The sequence below is a fragment of the Pyrus communis genome, chromosome 14 (genome assembly GCF_963583255.1).
Source record: "Pyrus communis chromosome 14, drPyrComm1.1, whole genome shotgun sequence".
Lineage (NCBI taxonomy): Eukaryota > Viridiplantae > Streptophyta > Magnoliopsida > Rosales > Rosaceae > Pyrus > Pyrus communis.
This window is the reverse complement of record NC_084816.1, coordinates 23,199,045-23,219,701: the sequence shown is the minus strand read 5'-3', so window position 1 is coordinate 23,219,701 and position 20,657 is coordinate 23,199,045. Positions and strand designations below refer to the sequence as shown.

The 20,657-nt window shown below is 36.4% G+C and overlaps 3 protein-coding genes across 4 annotated transcripts; 1 reads left to right on the top strand and 2 right to left on the bottom strand.

Annotated features, from left to right (window-relative positions):
- The first annotated feature begins 978 nt into the window (after positions 1-978).
- Positions 979-3,788, top strand: LOC137716632 (uncharacterized). The gene is made up of 3 exons (XM_068456074.1): positions 979-1,149; positions 1,296-3,309; positions 3,415-3,788. Exon 2 carries the CDS (start codon positions 1,502-1,504, stop codon positions 2,135-2,137), a length of 636 nt encoding a protein of 211 aa, XP_068312175.1. The 5' UTR covers positions 979-1,149; positions 1,296-1,501; the 3' UTR covers positions 2,138-3,309; positions 3,415-3,788.
- Positions 3,789-6,013: 2,225 nt separating this feature from the next.
- LOC137715366 (FCS-Like Zinc finger 8-like) lies at positions 6,014-8,367 on the bottom strand. 2 transcript variants are annotated; one of them, XM_068454664.1, is made up of 4 exons: positions 7,758-8,367; positions 7,620-7,659; positions 6,763-7,505; positions 6,014-6,283 (listed from the first exon to the last, which is right to left on the bottom strand). In XM_068454664.1, the coding sequence occupies exons 3-4, from the start codon at positions 7,494-7,496 to the stop codon at positions 6,202-6,204; spliced, it is 816 nt and encodes a 271-aa protein (XP_068310765.1). In that variant the 5' UTR covers positions 7,497-7,505; positions 7,620-7,659; positions 7,758-8,367; the 3' UTR covers positions 6,014-6,201. The 2 variants fall into 2 exon arrangements, with proteins under 2 accessions (XP_068310765.1, XP_068310764.1); XM_068454663.1 differs by having other exon boundaries at positions 7,620-7,712; positions 8,163-8,367.
- Positions 8,368-17,119: 8,752 nt separating this feature from the next.
- On the bottom strand, positions 17,120-20,288 carry LOC137716028 (uncharacterized). Its single transcript, XM_068455417.1, has 10 exons — positions 20,128-20,288; positions 19,626-19,790; positions 19,312-19,492; positions 19,111-19,167; positions 18,962-19,032; positions 18,609-18,687; positions 18,460-18,519; positions 18,186-18,286; positions 18,035-18,095; positions 17,120-17,731 (listed from the first exon to the last, which is right to left on the bottom strand). The coding sequence occupies exons 1-10, from the start codon at positions 20,259-20,261 to the stop codon at positions 17,342-17,344; spliced, it is 1,299 nt and encodes a 432-aa protein (XP_068311518.1). The 5' UTR covers positions 20,262-20,288; the 3' UTR covers positions 17,120-17,341.
- Positions 20,289-20,657: the final 369 nt, after the last annotated feature.

Sequence of the window (20,657 nt, the reverse complement as noted above, 5' to 3'; positions counted from 1 at the left end):
CTTCTTTTAAAGCAATAAGAAAACTAAGTCAACTACTTGCATTGTTTACAGACATGCGTAACTAAAGACGATACTAAGCATTTTCTGTAAATAAATGAAGTTAGCGTCCAAAGTTGTACTGCTGATATATGTTCAAATGTAGTTACTTCAGCAATCTTGAGGATCCTCAAAGCAACATTATCAGTTTCCCAAAAAAAAAAAAAAGAAAAAAAAAAGCAACTTTATCTTCAAACACAAGTTTGACAAGACATCAACTACAACACTTTCATTTTTTACATAAACACATGTTTCGAACTATCAATCTATCAAGAGTGACGTAATAAGACCGATATGACAATAAAAAAAAACTATTGTTAGCGACAAATCTTTGTTCCTCTAGTCAATTGTGGAATGAGATCCTCTTCGGATAATTTTTGTGAGAATTTCCGGGATTCTTAAATTATGTTCGTTAATTATATATCATATGATTAATTTTCGTCATATACTATTCATATTTAATTTTAAATAAAATAATTTTTGACTGGACGATATACGATGAACATACGTGATTTGAAGATTCCCCAGGATCCTCATTCGTCAATTATGCTTGAAGCTATGACATAAGTTCCAATTTTTTTTGAACAAATGATATTATCTACATTAAAGAGAAGAAGGTGGGTTAACCTCACAATAAATTAAGCATTAATGTAGTTCAAATTTGCCTTACCAAAAATCAAATTTAAGACATTTCACTTATTAGTGTAGCAGAATACTACTAAATTGTGGTACTAAATGGCTACGTAAGTCATAATTTAGGATTTGCATAATCACAAATGATTCTTGTTCGCCCAAAAGGGCAATTGCATAGGGTATAATAGTAAATACACAAATGGGCTCCCGTAAATCCAACGAAAACCAGACCCACTTGTTTAACTATGCTAACAAGACAGTTGTAGTGTACATTTCTTATATACAATACAAGAACTGTAGATAGTCATTTCAGATTTGTGCTTTCTTCTTCTCTCTTTTTTCCTCTCTCTCCTCTTCGGGGCTCAATTCCCCACTTCATTCCGATCCCCAAAAAATCAGTTTGCGAGAACCAGTAGCAGAGCAAAGAAGGAGAGGTGATTACTGCCTCTGGTCCAAGTGAGGATTTTCTCGCTCGATTTGGTAATTTCCCATCACTTTCTCGAGAAAATAATCATGGGTTTTCATTTTGAATTTTTAATTTTCATGGTTGTGTTTTTCGTGTTTTGGGTAATCGTTTTTACGCCGTTCTTGAATCTAATTTTCAGTTTTGATATTTTGATTTACAGAGAAATAGGTGATTTTTCTGATCTGAATCTGATCCGGATCTGGGTCTTCGATTGGACTGACTTTCCGTGCGATTATTACCGTAAATTTGTAATCTTTGAGCATTTTGAGCCCTGGGGCTGAGTTGTAGAAGTGGATCTAGTCGTTTACTCTGAAAATCGGACTGACTCGGCCGAGTTATACTCGTTGACTCGCTGAATCTTTGGTAATGGAGACTCTTCATGTTGTGGCGCAGCATAAGAACCAGTACTACAGCCGGGGGAAGCCACACGGTCCGGGCAGAGTCGGCCCCTCGCCGTCCAAGGGCTTCCGAGGGATCAATTGCCGGACTTTCCATTCCGGGTCAGGTATGCTCCCTACCCCATCCAAGGCTTACTCTACTCCTGTATCCAAACAGAGAGCATGCTCTGCTTCTCCTTCTCGTAGGATAACTGCACCTAGTCCAAACAAGACGCATACACCTAGTCCAGTTTCACAGTATGATAGCAGGACACCGAGTAAAAGCACCCCAATTGCTATCGATGTCAAAAACTCGAAGAAAGGCAAGCACTTCAATGGAAGATTTTCATTTTCTGAGCTCTGGGCCGGCCCGGCTTACTCCAACTCTCCCCCACCGAGTTCGTTGCCAATTCCCAAGTTTTCAATCCGTCCCAAGAGAACCGTGTCGCTCGAATTGCCCAAGTCGCCTGCTGACATCGAAATGCACCACCCAATTGCCAAGTCTGCACCTGCATCCCCATCCAGGGAGCATGGTGGGTCTGCTGCTAGAGATCTCTTTGACAATGCTGACTCCGCGACCAAGACTCTGCGTCGCATTCTGAATCTCGATGTTGATGATGAATGAATGGTGGATGGAGCACTAGGCTCCTGTGAATAGGTTTAGATTGTTTATAGAATGAATAAATTGGTTGGTAGACTTGGTAGTCTTGGTTTGTGATGAGTGTATTTAGTTTTCTGTGGTGTTGCTACAAGTTAAAGTCGTGGTTGTGGTGGGGTAACGATCTCTGGCTGTTGGATGTGGAGTTGGTATTGGGAGATGAATGGTTTGTTCGGAGAAATTAGCATGGTATGTGTAATACGGGATTTTCGACATGGATGGAACTGACCCAAATTTTTAAGGAAGCGGAAGGAAATATTGGTAGGCTTGTACTTTTGAAGCGGATGGTTATCTGCACTATTGAATGCGGGAGATGAATGTTGGGAAGAATTGGCATTGAATGTGTGATATGGGATTTTCGACATGGAACTTAACTGAAATTTTAAGGAAGCAGAAGGGAAATAGTGGTACAAGGCTTACTTTTGAAGCGGATGGTTGCCAGCAATCTGGAATGGGAGGGATTGTGCAACTTGTCATTACATATGAAAGCAGAGGGAAACTACATTAGACTTGAATGTTCCAATGTAATCCCCTCACAAGTTTGCCAATTCTTGTTAACCCTTTTAGAGTTAGGTTTAGGTGTCTTGTTTCGTTTACTGCGTGTATACTGTAGAATGTGTAGTGATCTGTCCATACAGAACTCTGTAGGTTTCTATTGGTTTCGTTTTTCTTCTGCATTGCGTCTTTGCTTCCTTAGGATTTAGAGTTAGTTTCCTTATAAATAGTCTAACATTGGTTAGTCTCTTTGTTCCGTAGTTCAGGATTGTCCCAATAGCTGCTTAGGTAATCTTCTTTCATTAAACTCTCTGCCTTTGTTGTTATAGCTTTGTTTGCCTTCATATTCAACGTAACGTTCTTTACTTCTGATAACAATCTAACCTCTTTAAGTACACTCTTATCAAAGGGTGTTCCGCCCCCTCCACCATCTTTTCTGTTTTTTAAGAAAGAAAAGAGGGAAGGGGGAGCGATTGTTCATTCGTACTTCTGCTTCATTGCTTCTTCAGTCTTTAGGGTTGGTCAATCTGTGGTTCTGTCCTGTAAGATGTCCTGAGTTCTTCTTGTAAATGAATTGTGCCGGTCATGGTCTTCACATCGTTTTCATCCCTGGAGGTTGTTAATCTCGCCCCGCCATCAACAAGGTAATAAATCTGTTTTCCAGTTCCCTGTCATTGTTTTGTTTGCCGACTATTCTTCTATAGTTTGTTTCAGTTGTAACTAATATCTTCTTAATGCGTATGAAACAGGGTGCAAGTTAAGAAAGTATTCCGGAGGTGTTTTCGTTAGCAGTTCATGATGTAGTCCTTTACGCGTATGATGGTTCCTTGGTGAAGGCAAATGCAGTTCCAGCATATCATCACTTGTGTTGAGGAATGGATGATGTGTGGAAAATCTCTTTGTCTTGTGTACCGGGGATTCCATCGATCGGACAATTGTCTTTGTCGGGTGGAGTATTGTAGCGTCGGACAAATATGTGGTCGCCATTTATATCGTCTACTTAAATTTCAATGTTGAGTTTGTTCTTCTGTTGTCTTATTTAAACTTGGATGCTAGCTTGTGTATCTACGTCTTTCGGATTCGTACTTTAATTTTATGGAAGTTAACATTATTTATTTTTACAGTTTTTATGTATGCGAATTATGTGCTTTGTTGTTTGAAAGCTTATTACTGCGCTCGCTGATTCGTACAGTTTCAAGGGTTTGAATCTGCGAGTTAGTGATGTTTTGTTGCTATGAGAATTTGAAACTTGACACTGTTCACAAAAAATTTCAGTCCGAATGACTGCCTTCTGAGAGATTTTGGCAGCCCTTCGGGAAGATTATTGGGTACGCCTGCCAGTACTTAGGAGAGATTATTGGGTACGGCTGCCAGTGTCACAACCCGCTGCTTTCGAGTCCCATACAGACATTTTGCTGGACTCGACATGAGGGTCGTCCAACTGGCAAATTGTGAAAATTCACCCATTTAGTTAAACAGTCTCGCAACTCTAATTGTGCAATGTGCAAACCGGTTCGTACACAATTGCGGAGGTTGTCAAGTTAAACAAGATATTTCCAAAACGGATTTTCGTTTGAGCATCTCCTACGATCCTACGAACCAAGCTATTGGTGCTCTTTCCATGGTTGATTTGTCTTATCAACAGAGTATTCGAGTATTAGGAAAGCGACTTACGTGAAACAGGGATGCTGAGGTGGGCGGTATCTTAAACATGTTATGTGTGTTCAATGTATGATGTGCGGCCACTTTCGAGTCTCGTTTCATGATAGTTTTTCAATAGGGGAGTGATGGCAGTACCCCTTCTATCATCATGCACACCTTTGTTTTTTATTATTTTTTGTCTTGGTTTATTGATCCAATCCAAGGTGTGAAAGGAGAAAGCGTGTTTATCATTTCCCTTCTCGATAATTTGTATGCAATTTGCTTCTCTGAATTATTGCAACTGAGTGTTCTTTTCCTTTTCCTAGTTTTTTTCACTTCAATCATTGCTGCTCTGTGGTCCAATTTTTCACCGTGGTATAGGCGTGGAATGTGAACAGAAGAAAGGGATGAATGCCAAAGCCAAATTTGACAGACAGCCATCCTTTTTGTTCGATCCCTTTAAGCACCCCTTTGGCCTAAACTAGTCTTCTTTTACCTCTTCCCTCATCACATCTTCAAAGTGCTTTTGGCTTTTCTTGGTAAGCTGGCCTCATCATTAGCTTTGCTCACTCATGCGAAGAGATTCTGTCTTGCAACCGAGGACATACTCTATTGTCTTTATCTCTATTATATACTTTCATCTCGTGATATTAGATATAGGTATAAAAAGATATTTCATCGAATACACTATAATCTCTTCATTTATACATCCGTCGTTAGCTTTGCTCATTTACACCGAGAATCTATTGTGTAACCTAACTACCTAAGATATGCTGTATCCACCCACCATCCATCCACCATAAGTTTGTTGATACAAGGAGGATATATCTTCAGATGTACAACGTAGTTTCTGTACTTATACATCCATCACAAGTTTTGCTTACTCACACAAGAACTTATATTGTGCAACCAAAGATATACCTCTCATTTAATACATCACCACATGATCATAGACGACGGAAAAATATGTTATCCCGGATACGCAGCAGAATGTCTCAATTTGTATACCATCATGGTATGATGGATGATGCAAGCAGAGAAGTTGGTAATGATAGGGCAAACTAATGTAATAAAAATGACAGTAAAAGTTTCGATATTTGGGACTACCTTCTGCAATTTGCATCACGGTTCTCAACTGCTACCGATATTTAATTGTCCGGGCCATCGAGTAACGTATAATATTGGTCTGCAACTTTGGATCCATTTCTTCTCTATTTATTTTAACTTTATCCCATCAAAATGTCGCCACTTTTTAATTATTCTGATTTGTTTATTGGAGATGAGAGGACCTCATTGTTTAGAGTCTAAGGGTTTACCATTCAAAAGAGAAAGAACATGGATTCTTAGTTTACGTGAGGTGAGCTATTAGAATGAGTTAACGGAAACTGCTAGTTTTAATTTAAGTAGTTCGAATTTTGCTGTCCTTGGCCTTTTAGACAATAAGATCGGAGGGGATCTCAAGTCTCAACTCTGTATATTGTACAGTTCAAAATATCATGATTGATTAGAAAAAACAAAAGTTTGGGCAGGTTTTGAGTCTTTCATCCAAAGCAGGTGGGGAGGAGAAAATTCTACATATAATCGGGACGTCGATATTACAAGTATATCACCCGATGTCAGGTAAACATGTTCAAATACATAACAACTCGTGATAGTTATGAGGAATTAGCATCTCGATTGCATGTAAGTTTCATTTAAACAGAAGAGTAGCAAAGACAAATCAAATAATTTATTAATTAAATAAAATCAAAACTCAACAAACTTACAATATCTCATCCTCTCTTATTTCTATCTGCAGTGGAGAGGGTAAAAAAAGGCAAATACAAAACTTAAATAGCAAAACCTTACATTTTTGGTCTCTTTAATCAATCATTCAAGAACAACTCCTAAAAGAATCATCCAAGTTCTGTGCTCCCAACTTCATCCAAGAGCATTTCTTGGTTGCGGCATTCTCGACTGCAAAAAGCCTTCTCACCTCTACACGAGACATTAAACAGACAATGAATCGTTATTTGAATAAAACAATCGAAAAAATGAGTTAAGGGTAGGATACACACAACGGCTATAAACGTTTAAGCAAAAGTAGAATTAGAAACACTAAACAAACAATAAGTTGTATATACACTTTTTGTGATTATTAAGAGCAGCATGCAATCCAATATCTTTTTCTTCAAACATGAAACTTCTAATAATTGACTAAGAACTTGTTTGAGACGTCTTTTAGAAGAGCTAAAAGTGTTTTTTGACAATCAAAGCACTTTTGATTACGCTAGACAGAAAAACTTATAAACATCGTAGTAGGTCGTAGAAGTGTGTTCTAGGATATTCTTTTAAGAAAAAGCACATACAAGTGCTTTTAATAAAAAACTTACAAAAGCGCTTATGGACAGAAATACTTGCCACAAAAACAGTTTCAAAGTAATCATCTGAGTAAGAAAGGGGCCATTGAAACAAACCTGTAAATGTAGATGTCAATCTTCTGCTCAAGATTCTTCTTGCATGTGTAACAAAAGCTAAGAAAATTCTCAGAACAGGAGCTCGACTGATCTGACAAAGGATAGTAACTTTCCACAATGCAGTTATCAAATATGTGAGTCGTTCTCGGATTCGCCCCACGAGAAATCACACAAGTGTAATCCTCAGAAAGCTCCATTTCACTTCTCTCACTCACACAACCACACCCTGAAGCCGAATTCGAACCCGAATTCAGGTTCTCTGTTTGGGTGCCTGAGTTAAAAGACCCAGTTTCTGAAAACTGGGAACTCTCAGTCTTGGGGATTTGAACTCTGAGCTTAGTGCCAAACAGGACCTTACGGCTACTGGGTTTTGAATTTTTTTCTTCAAAGTTTTCATCTTTTAGTGTTTGAAGCATAGCAAGGCCAATGCCCTTGGCCTCAGATTTTTCCCATAAGGGTTTGTTTCCGGATTGAGTTTTTGGGGTTCTGGGTTGGATTTGATCACCCGAAAACGGGCTTTTTCCGAAGGCAAAAGGCTTGGTAGCGTCAAGAATTGAAGTTGGGCTGATAAAATTTGGATCGTTTTCAGAACTACCCTTTATTGTGAAGGCTCTGAACCTTGGAGAATCGAAAAAAGATGGGATGTTTGAGTAGTTCCTTTGAGTTGGAGATGGTTGAGAATCCGCCATCAGAGGTTGCTTGCTGGTCACTGCTCTGGATCTGTTCCTCAGCATTACTTTGCTCTATAGCAAATGATCAAATTAATCACCACAAAACAGGGAAAAAAAAAAAAAATTAATCCGAGATATGCATGAGAGATGGTAACAATATTCGAAAAGCAGTATTTGGGAACTTACCCTGATAGTCCGGCTATGGAACGAACGTCTCTCAATACCACTTTTGAGCATCAAAGGTAGAGCAAAATTAATCCAAGATTGCCATGAGAGATACTATAGCAACAACAAAGAAAATACATATGAGAACTTAGTAGTTACTTCACTAGGTCAATAATTCGGCTATGAAACAAACGTCTGGCTCAAAAATCACTTTGAATTTGAAAAGTAGAGTAAATTAAAGGGTCTTTTTTATTTTCAAGGAAGAAAAAGGAAGAAAGGGAAGAATCTCAGAGGAAAAAAATGTGAAATAGGTTTTTGCTAAATCTCAGTGGCCTCCATGGCTGAAAGCTTAAAAAAAAAAAAAAAAAAAACAAATTGAAGTGGGGTTTTTTTTCAGTTGGAGTTAACTTTTTGGGGGATTGGAACAAAATTGGGACTCAAATTCCCATCATAACAAAGGGCATGCATGCCATGTGATCGGGGCAGGGAAATATAAGAAGAGAGCAGCTCTGCGATTTGCAGCACAAGAAGTTCTCTCTCTCTCTCAAAAAAAAAAAAATTCACCTTTTGCTTAGTGGGTTTTGCATCCCATCCATCGACTTCACTTCCTCTTTATTCAGTTTTCAATTCCTGTGAAAAAAACATCAGGGCAGGAATTTTCAACTTGGCCAACAGAGAAAGTGAAAGATGAGAAGGGACCAGACCCCATGTTTTAAAGGGAGAGAGAAGGGTTGGGTTTAGTGAGCCTTTTCTCCTTTTAAAGAGTGAGAAACAAGATCTTCCAAAAAAAAAAAAAAAGTGTGAGAAACAAGATAAAATTTTTAGCTGGACTGGTCATGTCATTTATAAGACAATTATCTAAATATAAATGAGAGGTTGTAATCAATGGCGAATTCATAATTTGAACATTGGGTGGTCCAGATTAAGATACATTAGACGCTAGTCGAGGAGCGAGCCGACGCCTAGCGCCTATGCACCTAAATGAGGTCTAAACAGGGAATTAGGCATATTAAACGGATTTAATTAAATTTATTATATGCCATATAAATAAGCGTCTAAAACTATATTTGTATTGACAATTTGAGTTTATTATTCTAATTAGGTATATTATTTAGCATATTGTCACATTCCGGCTCCGAACGGATCACTTCCCAGGCCCGCTCCACCACCGTAGCACAATATTGTCCGCTTTGGGCTTACCATTCCCTCACGGTTTTGTTTTTGGGAACTCACAAGCAACTTCCCAGTGGGTCACCCATCATGGGATTGCTCTAGCCCCCTTTTCGCTTAACTTCGGAGTTCCTATGGAACCCGAAGCCAGTGAGCTTCCAAAAGGCCTCGTGCTAGGTAGGGATGAGAACATACATTTAAGGATCACTCCCCTGGACGATATGAGATGTTACACATATGGCATACTAAAATATCATAATTTTTACTTTAGTAGTGAATTTGATGGTCTGCAATGAAAGTTTAAGTGACTATGAGTTCATAGTACGTTACGAAATATTTTTCAAATTTTTTATGAATTTATAGTGAATTAAAAAACTAACAGTGTTAAACCTATGATATAAAAAGTATTATTTGAGTAGTATACCATATCTTTATTAATTAAATACTAGGTGGCACAATCTGATTGGATATTAATTAAAAAAACAAAAGAGAAAAATGAGGAGTTGGTCACATGAAAAATAGAGAGAGAGTCTTTCTTCTACCAAGGTCCAAGAACAGTAGAGCCATGTGGTTCTTCGTCTAAAATTAGATTATTCTTCTTGGTTTAAAGTTTCTATTGCACAACATTTGCACATCCATGATGATCTTCTCTCTCAGCACAAGCTTAAACCGTTGGATGGTCATTGAAAGGTCCTCACAGACGATTCTTGGGCTTTCGAGCGGTCCTGGGACCACAACATACATGAGTGAATCCACCCCTGGTTGTAATGGACATTTGTAAAATAGATGAAAGTCTTGAATTGGCCAATTATATCTAGTTCATTGGGGTAAAATAGCTAAAAAGATAGTTCATAAAGGAAATTGACAATTAGGTTATAGATTTGGAGTAATCCTCTGTATCTAGTTTAAAAGTAATCGACAATAAAAAGAGTAACTTAACATATAAAGCAAAATTCCTTAATCAACCAATGTAAGATTCAGGACTCTTACAGATTTTCTATATTTTAATATTTTATGTTTCACCATTCGGATACGGTCCTCATGATAATAAAAAACTTAAAAATTACTTACGAATGACATGATCAAACTGCCATATGCCAACTTTTTTCGAGAAACAAAAGGAGGCGTGTGCATGAGAAATTGTGGTTTTGACCACACAGCCTCAAAACCCAGAAATTCCATTTTTTTTCTTCTTTTTAATAAGCTTCTTTTTGTAGTTTTCTGATATGATTAGCTTTCTCTCTAATAAAATAGGCATCCCATTTCTCAAACAGATAGAATTTTGTCTTTTGTAAAGAGTCTTTGTGAGTGTATTTTGTCGTGGCTGGCTTGGACTTTGTGTGAAAGTCTCTGTGTGGACTGTGCAATTAGGAACGCAGAAATAAACGCACGCACTCATAGGAAATGTTGAGCTCATCCCTACGTTTGTGATTCATTTTTTCATATATATTCACCATGCAAAATTGTTATATATTTAATATTTTGGTAATTCCTATGCAACAAATTATTGGTGCTATTTCTGGACTTGAGAAACAGTTAGTGTAATATCGGATATATCTTTTCTTATTACGTGATAAAAAACGTGATTACAACCTGTAAATCATGAGTATATCATTATTTTATTGGAAGAATTGCAATTAGTAAGGCGGAGTCAACTATAGGCTTTTTAGGGATCGATTGCGCGAAAAAAACATTTTAAAACTTAGAGTTTGAAAAAGCTACTGACTGAATTATCAATCTACAGTTGGACACAACACGATGGCACGCGGCTAAATACTTACTTCAACTCCAACAATCAACTACAAAATCATATTTCGAAAAATCTAAAACTTAGATTTAAAAAAAAGCTATTGACTGAATTCTCATCCAAGAGTTGGACAAAACAAAATAGCACACGGCTAAATACACTTTTCAACTCCAACTATCAACTATGCTTGGCTTTTCTTCTTCATTTCAAAATCATTCACCGAAATTAACTCGCTTCACTCAAATCTCTCCATCTAACTTTTTTCCTTAATCTCTCAAGCGGAACGATCGCTAGCACTTACCAACCAAATAAGGAAACTTAGACAATAACCACCAAGCTTTTATACTTTGCCCAATCAAAGAAAAAAAAAAGTTCTGAATTCGCCAACGACAATTAGTAGGTTTCGTAGTAAGACCAACCTGTTGTATGATAAAATCACTTCCACGACTCATCTTCTTGATTAACCTAGATTAGGTTAAAAATTGGGAGAATACCAAAATTTCATGAAGCAACAGTTGAAAAGATTTTTTTTTTCTAGTACATCGATATTTTTTACACTAAAGGGAGGGAGAGTTCGGCTAAGCTACACAATGAGCAGCCGAATTTGGTATTAAATTTGCCATCCACGAGATTCGAACCTAATACCTCTCACAAGATCATAGTACTAAATGACAAAAGTTAAAATACTTTCAATAGAAGAAGTTTTATACATACGATAAAATGAGCATATCACATGTGCTACATTACTTGTGTAGTACACACTTACTCTTCTTTGCACATAATTAGAAGAGTAATGCAAAGAGAACTCTCTCAAAGTGAGACTCTTTATGGACTCTCTGCTACCTCATAGTTTAATGTCAATTATCGTGTCAACATTATAAACCATTGTGTCAAAAACATAAGATGGCAGAAAGTCTCACTTTTAAGAGGGTCTCCATAGCATTTCTATAATTAGAAATATTAATCCATTCATCCTTTAGCGGATTTCGAATTTTGAGTTTAATCTAAAATGTCCGGCCTTTCCCAGTACTATTTAAATGTCTTCAGTTATATGTTATCTTTGAACAATTTAGCTTTGGGACCCCAGAGTTTACAGAGTCTGGAACTTTCAGTTTACTCCAATAATAATCAAGTTTTTATGGAGGCCATGTCCTCGCAACATGAAAAAGTTGGTCCAGAATTAACATGGTAAATGTATCCTATTCTTGACTTTGTTTTTCCTACATTTCACACTCTATTTCTTGATACAATATTTAAAAAATTAGAAGGTGCGTTTTATAATTATCTCGTTTTTAATTTTTGTGTTGATAAACAGAAGGAAAATACATAGAAAATGATGGATGAAGAATATTGAATGAAGAATTTTGGGAGAGCGGTGGAAGAACTGTATAAGAAAAAAATACAGTGAAAATTAAAACAAAAAATAAAAAAATATTAGATTTTATTTTCATCCATTCCTCTTTGTTTCTTCCTATCCCTCTCATTACCTTCTTCACCTATCATTTCCCCTCATATTTTTTTATATTTTTTTTAGTCTCAAGCACGTATAAAAAGTAAAAACAGAAAAGTTATCAAACGAGCTAAATTGATTAGGTTCATCTACTTTGCCGTATTTTTTATGTTTCTGTATTATATCTGAGTAAGCATTCGTGTAATTCACCCCACTTTTTCCTTGACTTGAGAGATCAAATCTTAGAGAAGTTACACAATTATATTTTTATATACAACCAACGATGCTCATTTCTATAAGGATTTTTAACGAAAAACTCTCGGTATTGTTCATTTTAACGAAAAATCACATTTTACACTAAAAAGTCAATCCTGGTATTATTCACTTTATCCTTTATTTTGTTCTTATCGCTAAAACTCAAAATTTTCAATCAATTTTTATTAGTTTTCCTTGTTCTAAATGAGTTTTTCGACTAAGCGATACCAGATAGACAACGCTAATTATCAAGTATTGTAATTAGTAATTATCATTTCCATTTCGGTTTTAGTTTCAGAACCGCATCAAACCAAATTGCAAGAATTTTTTATTTTAATTTCATTTAAAATCGCATCAAATTGAACCATGCCTACCCCCTCTGTCAATTCCGAAGATGGGTGGGGCCTCTGGGTTTGGCCCAATTATGTGATTAGGGTTTGTGGGGATTGCTTGTTTGTTAGCTCTCGAATAAGTGACTAGTGGGGCCCTTCAAAATTAAAATGGGCGTGGCTAGAGTGAGTGGGTGGGCTCATTGAGAGTAACGGGTAGCGAGAAAATTTTCGATTCTTTCTTTCGCACCGGAGGAGACGTACAAACCGATCCCAACTCCTTTGCCGTTGGTTACGTAAACCTGTGGGGGCCTTTGACAAAAGAAACATAAAAAACTGTGGGAGCCGTTTTGTTTTTTCAAATGCAAAGGTTTTGCAAATAAAGATGATTCATCTTGCATTGGTTTTCCAATACGATAACAGCCTCACCAATTACCAACTTGCCATATTCCTCATTGGCAATAGAGGTGGACTAGGCGAACTTGTTGAAAGTGATCATATCATCGCCTAGTGCATCTTTATAGTTATTATCATCATTGGTGGTAGAGATGCAATAAACGATCATGACGGATGCGCTCATATCATCATCGAAAAACTATTGTTGAATATCACTAGATTGTAATGTTAATAACGTTAGACCTGATCATTAACTCTACTAAAAAATCCATCTGGATGTGTATCGTGAACCCCACTATGGACCCGGGTCGAACACTTAGGCCTAAGTTTTAAGTTTCAGTCAAAATGTGGGCTCTATAGTGATACAGGACTGCACTCGGTACTTTCTAACTCAAGACAAAGTGGTGATATATGTAACTAAGAAATGGGAAACAGAATCATTACTAATTGTATAAGTGGCTTTAATAATTTGCTTTTCTTGACAGCTCAGATTTTTACCGAAATGACACAACAAATAGGAAAGCAAACAAAAGGTTGTTTATGCTCAAATAGTTACATTCGAAAAAGAAAAAAAAAAAAAAAAAAAATCTCAAAAGTGCTTTTAGAAAAAAAAAAAATGATAGACTAGGATTGTCAATATGAAAATCTCATTTATTGGTATTATACGTTCACTTGCCTTAAATGAAAAAAACGTTTTGTGAGAAGTATGTGTAGAGTTGCTTATGCTGTTTTGAATCCATAATTTTGAAAAGAAAAATAGTTTTTTTCTTTTGTTTACCAAACACAATTAAGTCCCCAACTTTTCTTAGAAGCTGCTTTAAAAAAAAAATATATATATATATATATATATATATATATATATATATATATATATATATAAGCCATCCCAAACCAACGAAAAATGTGATACAAAAATTGGCATAAGAGGAAATTGATCGTGTAACACATCTCTTACTACAACTGTGAAATAGTTGTCGTCTTTATGATTTGCGATCTTTGACCACCCTAAATACGAGATATTTTTGGCGTCATTAGTTAAATTTAACTATAAATTTATTTTTACATCTTATAATAATTTCTTCGAACATAAACGTGATAAGAGAAATAGACGTAGATTTTCTCTCAAAGCCTAACTCTCTCTCCTTCAATGATATGAAAGGAGTAGGTGGCAATATGTAAATGCAACACACTCGAGGCATCGTCCAAATGCAGGGATGGATAACGAACCACTCGAGATGTCTTGATCGATGGGGTTAAAACTTACGATAACAAATGAGCCCACTGCAATTGCTATCAAACAAGTTTCAGTCACTTTCACCGTTGCCAAGCGGCATTAATATGATCTCAAACAAGAAAGAAAATTTTCATCGTGTTGAAAATAGTCATTCGACATCAAGTGTTATAATATAAATGATTAATTTTTTTTTTAAAATATCTAACCACTTGTATTATGATATTTTGTACACGCATCATGTTCCCGACCCACTAAAAAATCTTTCCGAATAAAATAATGTTGTAAGTCAATTGTTTTTTGGTAAGCCTCAATTCTATAGAGAGAAAGAAAGAAAGATAAATACAATGCATATTTGGTTTATTGACTTTGCTCAATTACTCAAGGCATTGATAATTTTTTCATGGATAAGATAGGATTATATTGTTGGCACCAAGTCGACTGATTTGGACATTTCATCATCCGCGTAAAAATAGAGTTTGAAAAAGAAAATGAAAAACTAATTACATTTTAAAGTCTTTGTTTTATGTGACTTGCGGGATTTCAGTTTTCTTATATTGCATCATTATGGTTTTAAAATTATTTCAATTTATGCTTTTTGTCTCTTTTGATCATATGATCCTTCATTATATTGTTGACGTGACAGAAGTAAGATCTCTTGGTATGCAAATGTGTGATTGATTTGTCATTTTGAAATATGAAACATAGAGTTAGAAAAGGCGAAGCTCCAATTTAGGTCTATGTTGTGCAATTGCGGCTTCCACCTCAACTCCCATGTTTGCTATGTCATCAATTTAGAATGACCAGACAATCAAACAAGCGAAAGATACAAAGTGACACAATTTCAGACCTCCATGATGTAATGTGAGAAAATCTAAACCTCGTAATTAACCGCTTTTAAAAATTACTCCAAACTTAAAAGGCGTAATATAGTTAGGCAAGAAGAAAAAAAATGTTATTGGATTAAGTAAATGATTAGTTTAATAAGACATGATTATGTGATCCCCTTGACGTCTTCCATTTGTTTTTGCGTGATGATTTGTAATGACCACGTGGAAGGAGAGAAATGAAAGAGGGCAATGAAGTGGAAAATGGGGTCCAAATTTGTCTTTTGGTGGAGTAATGCATTAGGATAATCAACTTTGACTAATTAGGATAATCAACTTCGATTAATTAAGATAACCAACTTTTCGAATAAGAATTAAAGAAGGTACTTAACGCTTTTGGGGTTTATTAAGATGATAATTACAAAATGTTCAAAACACCTGGTGGATACAGTAGACAATTCCCGGACGGATTTGTCTGTCTGTATTGTGATTGTGAAGACCTAATTAGGTATTGGATAAGTTGTTAAATTTTCACCTATGCGTTCTGAATTCAGAACTTTTCTTCCTCCCCAAAAAGATCAAAGAATAAAATAAAACCACTAACTCGATTAAAATTTAAGGAGAGAAACTTACATGTCACATGTGAAAAAAGACAAAATATAATGGTGTATTACAGACATTTCGTGACAGATATGTTATATAAAGAAGCATTGTAGTCAACTTCAAAACCATGATGTTTATATAAAGAAGCATGAATGTCACACGAGAAGCGAGACGGACACAAGGTGTATTACAGACCTTCTGATGGGTTAGTTATTTCCTTATGTGCGGTAGCGGACTTCAAGACCATAATAGAGATGAACAATAAAGGTGAAATAATCCAAGTTACGAGTTAAATTAGAGGGTAATTAGTACAAGAAAAACATCGTCATTTGTATTTTTATTGAAATTAAATTTTAATGATTTCAGGTTTGATTTATTGTTTTTCTTCTAAAGTCAATATCCAAAACATGTTTAGGCAGGATTTGATTAAATATCGATACCAATAATCTTCGCTTGTAACTGAAAAAAAAATGTTGACTTTGATTTTTTTTTTTTTTTTTTTTTTTTTAATAAACGATATTATCTACATTAGAAAGAGGGATAAACTTAACCTTATAATTGACTAGCATATGATTCAAACTCGCTTTTGGTGAGATCGAACCTAACATCAAACTTATAAGTGAATATAAGCATTATTAGATCGTAGTATCAGGTGGTCGTTGACTTAGATTGTTTGACTTAAAGCAGATACAAGCCCTTCATTTGCTGTGGTAGGTCCACAGTCTGTATTTTGCGGGTAGTAGGTTGTACCACACAGGATCCACTATATTGCACACAAAATTTATGGCATTGGAAGAATTGACCAAAAAAATAATTTTTCAAGAAAACTTAGGAACGGGGCGGCTCCCATCACGTTATAGGTAAGTCAAACTTTCACAAATGCATAAGGGCCGTGTATTTTGGTCTCAATGATCCCACATTGGTTTCAAATTGTATAAGAGCAGCGCTACTGAAGATTCTCTACAAAACTTTACCAGATAACAATTACTGTAGTTAAAAGCAATCACTTGAATACAAACATGAGAGTAGAAATCCTCTCCTAATCTCTAATTCGGAGCTCAAGGATCCAAAGATCTAGGCTATTGAAGAAAGAGAGATTCAAACCCTTGGTTTGTCCGAGGTGAGTTAGTGGACTGGACTATTAAACTAGAAACTTAAAATGAATGGTTCGAATCTCTAGATCCGTTGGTTCCAGATACATAGATCTGAAATGGATCTCAATTGCAAACGCGGCTCAAAATTGTTGACTCTGAGTTGATTGCAACTTGCAGAGGCGCAGATTTTCTAATCTCTCAAAACAATACAACCATTTTCTTACAAAGATATGAAAAAAATAAATATATATGGAAAGGGAATATGATGATACTATTGTAGATTGATCTATATTAATCTATATTAAATTAACCCGCATTACAATACAACTTTACACACTACAAGAACAATACTAGATACATTAGACACTTTTTATGAATGTCAACTAAGTAGCATAAGTAAATTACTTCCGGTTGTTCAATCATTTGATCACCAAAATCATTTTTTGATAAATGATTACTATGAGTTAGACTCAATAGAATTTGATCAATCATTTTTTCTGTAATTAAGGTGGAGATCTGAACCAAGAATATGAAAAAAATAAATCCCTAGGGTTGCACAAGCTAATAGTAATACAAGTAGTTCACAGTAGGCCTTCTCAAAACAGATTTCTAGAGGAGCTTTTGCCGGTTTTGTAATCCCATCACTGCTTGAGTTTCTTATCATTTCTGGTTCTCTTTCTAAACTCTCGATTCTCCGTAGAGTACTGCTTTTTTATTAACAAATTGCTCATGGATGTTTTCAAAGCCTCAGCAGCTGTCAAGAAAAAGTTATCGTCAAACGACACTCTTCCCTGCAGCTTCTCGAGCAATTTCTCACCTCCGGGGATCTCAGCGTCTTTCAAAACAATTGGCCCATGCTCAACTGAATCAGGACTGGTTTCCTTAACGCCAGAGATAACCTTGACACGGGCCACACAAGGGTATTGAGAATCATGCAAGTTAGAGGCACCCGTTACCATCCACAATAATCCGGACGATAAGCTAGTTCCCAAGCTTGTAGGAATAAAGGCATCTCCCTCGATAGAAACCACCTGTTCGAATCACACGAAATGTCAATGTCTACTTGATGTGCGTGTCATGATAGATCTTCAGCAATTCAGCTCCAAGGAGCTATATTTCATGCTAATGAGGTAGTTAAGACTTAGGATAAAGGTGTTAACAGGAAGGGCAAATGATAAAAATCAATGGTAACGCTATGCAAGATGTAAAGTGTATAAAGAAGAAAAACTCTTGTCAAGTAAATTCAACTACAACTGCCTGATAACAGGTCAGCGTGTACTTTTGTACGGATGTGTACTTACAGTTCATATTACTTAACTAATCGAGGTCCTTACCTTGGCGACATGGAGTGTTTTAGCAGAAAGATCACAGCTCAATAATGTTATTCCTTGCAAACTACAATGGAATATCAAATTGAGGATCAAGTAATGAAATAAACAACTGCACAACGAAAGAAGAGATAAAGTCCAACAGATAGAAACTTGCCTTTGAACAGCCACTGCAACAAGGGTGCTATCTGGGATGGTGCACAAATCTGTAACGGCCCCATGGCACTCTTCTATTCCATTGGACCCTAAAAGTCCTGCCTTCAGAATGAAATCAAGTAAACAGCATGCCAACAGAAAAATTACAAGACTCTCGTAGCGCTAGTAAGTATCAGCTAGAGAAATAGGAAAATTTTAGCCGAACATGCTAAAGTATTTCAGAAACAACAAAAAGGTGAATGGGAATCCCAGGAAACATAGAACTATTGAAGTACCTTTTCTCTGATATCAAATGTGTTTAGGAGAGATCCTGAGGAAATATCCCATAGACGAACCTGCAAAATCAATGTGGATCAATTAATCTACCGTACACAAGATGCATGTGGAAGCAATTCAAAGACCATGAGTTATTACGATTGCTTACTGTCGAATCACCACTTCCAGAGACAAGAAACCCCTGGGGGCATTCCTGAGTGCAAACAAAGGCAAGGCATGAAACAAACCTGCCAATAGATGCATGAAAGTGAAGATAAGTGAAAGTTTAGTAACCAGAAGATTTCCTAAACATGTTTTAGATCGAATTGCCAAAATTAATAAGAAACACTGAGCCCTGTATATTTAATTTCGAGTTCACTGCATGTTTTGTGCATATCGGGTTGAAGTTTAAAGGAAGGACTTGACTAAGTACATAGCAAATACGACTGTTTGCATAATGCTTCTTCCTTTATCTATATAGTTTCTCCGTTGTCTTATAACAGAAGAGATAGCCACTCTCACTCTGTATGACCAAGGGAGAAACTTTGTATCTCGTGAGCTCCATCTAAAGGCTTGTTGGGAAACACTGTAACCTGCCAAAAGAAAAATCATGTAAACTATGTGCAAATGTAGCTATCAGATTATTCAAAAGGATTGTAATGTTGGATTACTCGAATTTTGAAATCCCGGTCAGCACTAACGAAAAATCGTCCATCTGGTGAAAATTCCTGTCAAAATTACAATGTTAATTACTACTCATCTCATGAATATCATGCGGTCATAGAAACAATGTTCACCTACGATATAAGAACCACTATTATCTACGTGTGAGTAAGATACAAAGAAATGCCGAGCAACAGAAGACAACTCACCAGGCTTGTTATGATGCTACAATAGTGAGAAAGCAGCGGTGCCGCGTTCTTACTAACAGAAGCTTGATGTCCATCAGACACATCCACATCCACAACCCAAACAACCCCAAACTTGTCAGCAAAACAAACATAGGAACCATCATTGCTTATGGCAACTGCACTCACTCTTTTCTCTGAGCACCTATAACAAAAAAAGGCGGAAATAATATCAGATGATTTCGTTGATATGATCCTCAATACCATTCATAAGATTACCACAATGTCATGGGTGTTTCAATAATTTTTATTTCTATGATGAAGTTTGAATAATTTACACAGTAGTAATGCAGCGCCAAGATTCAGTCGACCAAATCTTGACGGTTTTATCATCACCAGCCGACACAAAAAGCTTCCCGTCTGCTCCGTAGCGAATGGCTCTTATCGAATCCTTATGAAGAGGACTACCAGAATTATCCACCAAAGAAACCGCACAACCCCCACTGTCACAAAAACATATAATCAAACAGTTATTTTGCCGAAATTGATTAATTTTCTCATAAACTCACATAAAAAAAGCCAATTAACTACATAAATACAACAAGAAACTGAATTTACAACTTCCAATTTTCCTGACAAATTAATCAGAGCCAAACAAAGCTTAAAGTTTAAAACTTGACCAAAACTGACACTGTGTTCAACATGTACAATTGAAACTACACAGAGACCGTCGACGTTTCAATCTTCAGGGACTCACGATTGAACCGTGTTGTACTTCAACGAGGCCAATTTTTGAAATCCAAAGCAACAATGCACAGAGACTGGGGGGAAATTGCTTACCGGAGGTCGAAGACGCGGAGGTCCGACCCGACGGCGACTGCGACGGAGCTCTGGGTAGGGTGGACTGCAATTAAGGCTGGGGCCACCTCAGAATCCTTGTTGGTCTCTCCGTTTTCCATCGGAGTGTCCTCCATTGTCGCTCAGAGACGGCTCTGGTTCGCGCTCGTACCAAGTTTGGGGTTTATCTTTTGGGTTTTGTAAAAAGCCCATCTAATTGTATTTGGGCCCAATGGCCCAATAGAAAATAATAAATATTCGGTTTGAAAAGGGTTTGATTGCAAATTTGCAACTACGTAATTGTTTGGATCACTTCTTGAAGGGTTGAAAGTGTTTTCATCGGACTTTGTTAGGCAGAAAACTTTTAAGCGTTTGTTTGGAGAAGCACATAAATTTTAATGAATTTTGTGACATTTCATAATAAAAACACTTCTAACAAAAGAGCTTTTGAGCATAATTGATTTTAACAAAATCAGTTTCAAACGAGCCTATGATATTTAACTTTAGTTAGTCGTGTAACTGGCGAAAGAAAC

Excerpts from the sequence above, each read along its gene's own strand:
- LOC137715366 (XM_068454663.1), bottom strand. The coding sequence starts at position 7,670 with ATGCTCAAAAGTGGTATTGAGAGACGTTCGTTCCATAGCCGGACTATC. Across the intron at positions 7,506-7,619 it reads TCCATAGCCGGACTATCAGG|AGCAAAGTAATGCTGAGGAA; the intron begins GTAAGTTCCCAA and ends CATTTGCTATAG. Across the intron at positions 6,284-6,762 it reads ATTGACATCTACATTTACAG|AGGTGAGAAGGCTTTTTGCA; the intron begins GTTTGTTTCAAT and ends TGTCTCGTGTAG.
- LOC137716028 (XM_068455417.1), bottom strand. The coding sequence starts at position 20,261 with ATGGAGGACACTCCGATGGAAAACGGAGAGACCAACAAGGATTCTGAG. Across the intron at positions 19,168-19,311 it reads GTAGCATCATAACAAGCCTG|GAATTTTCACCAGATGGACG; the intron begins GTGAGTTGTCTT and ends TAATTTTGACAG. Across the intron at positions 19,033-19,110 it reads ACCGGGATTTCAAAATTCGA|GTTACAGTGTTTCCCAACAA; the intron begins GTAATCCAACAT and ends TTCTTTTGGCAG.
- LOC137716632 (XM_068456074.1), top strand. The coding sequence starts at position 1,502 with ATGGAGACTCTTCATGTTGTGGCGCAGCATAAGAACCAGTACTACAGC.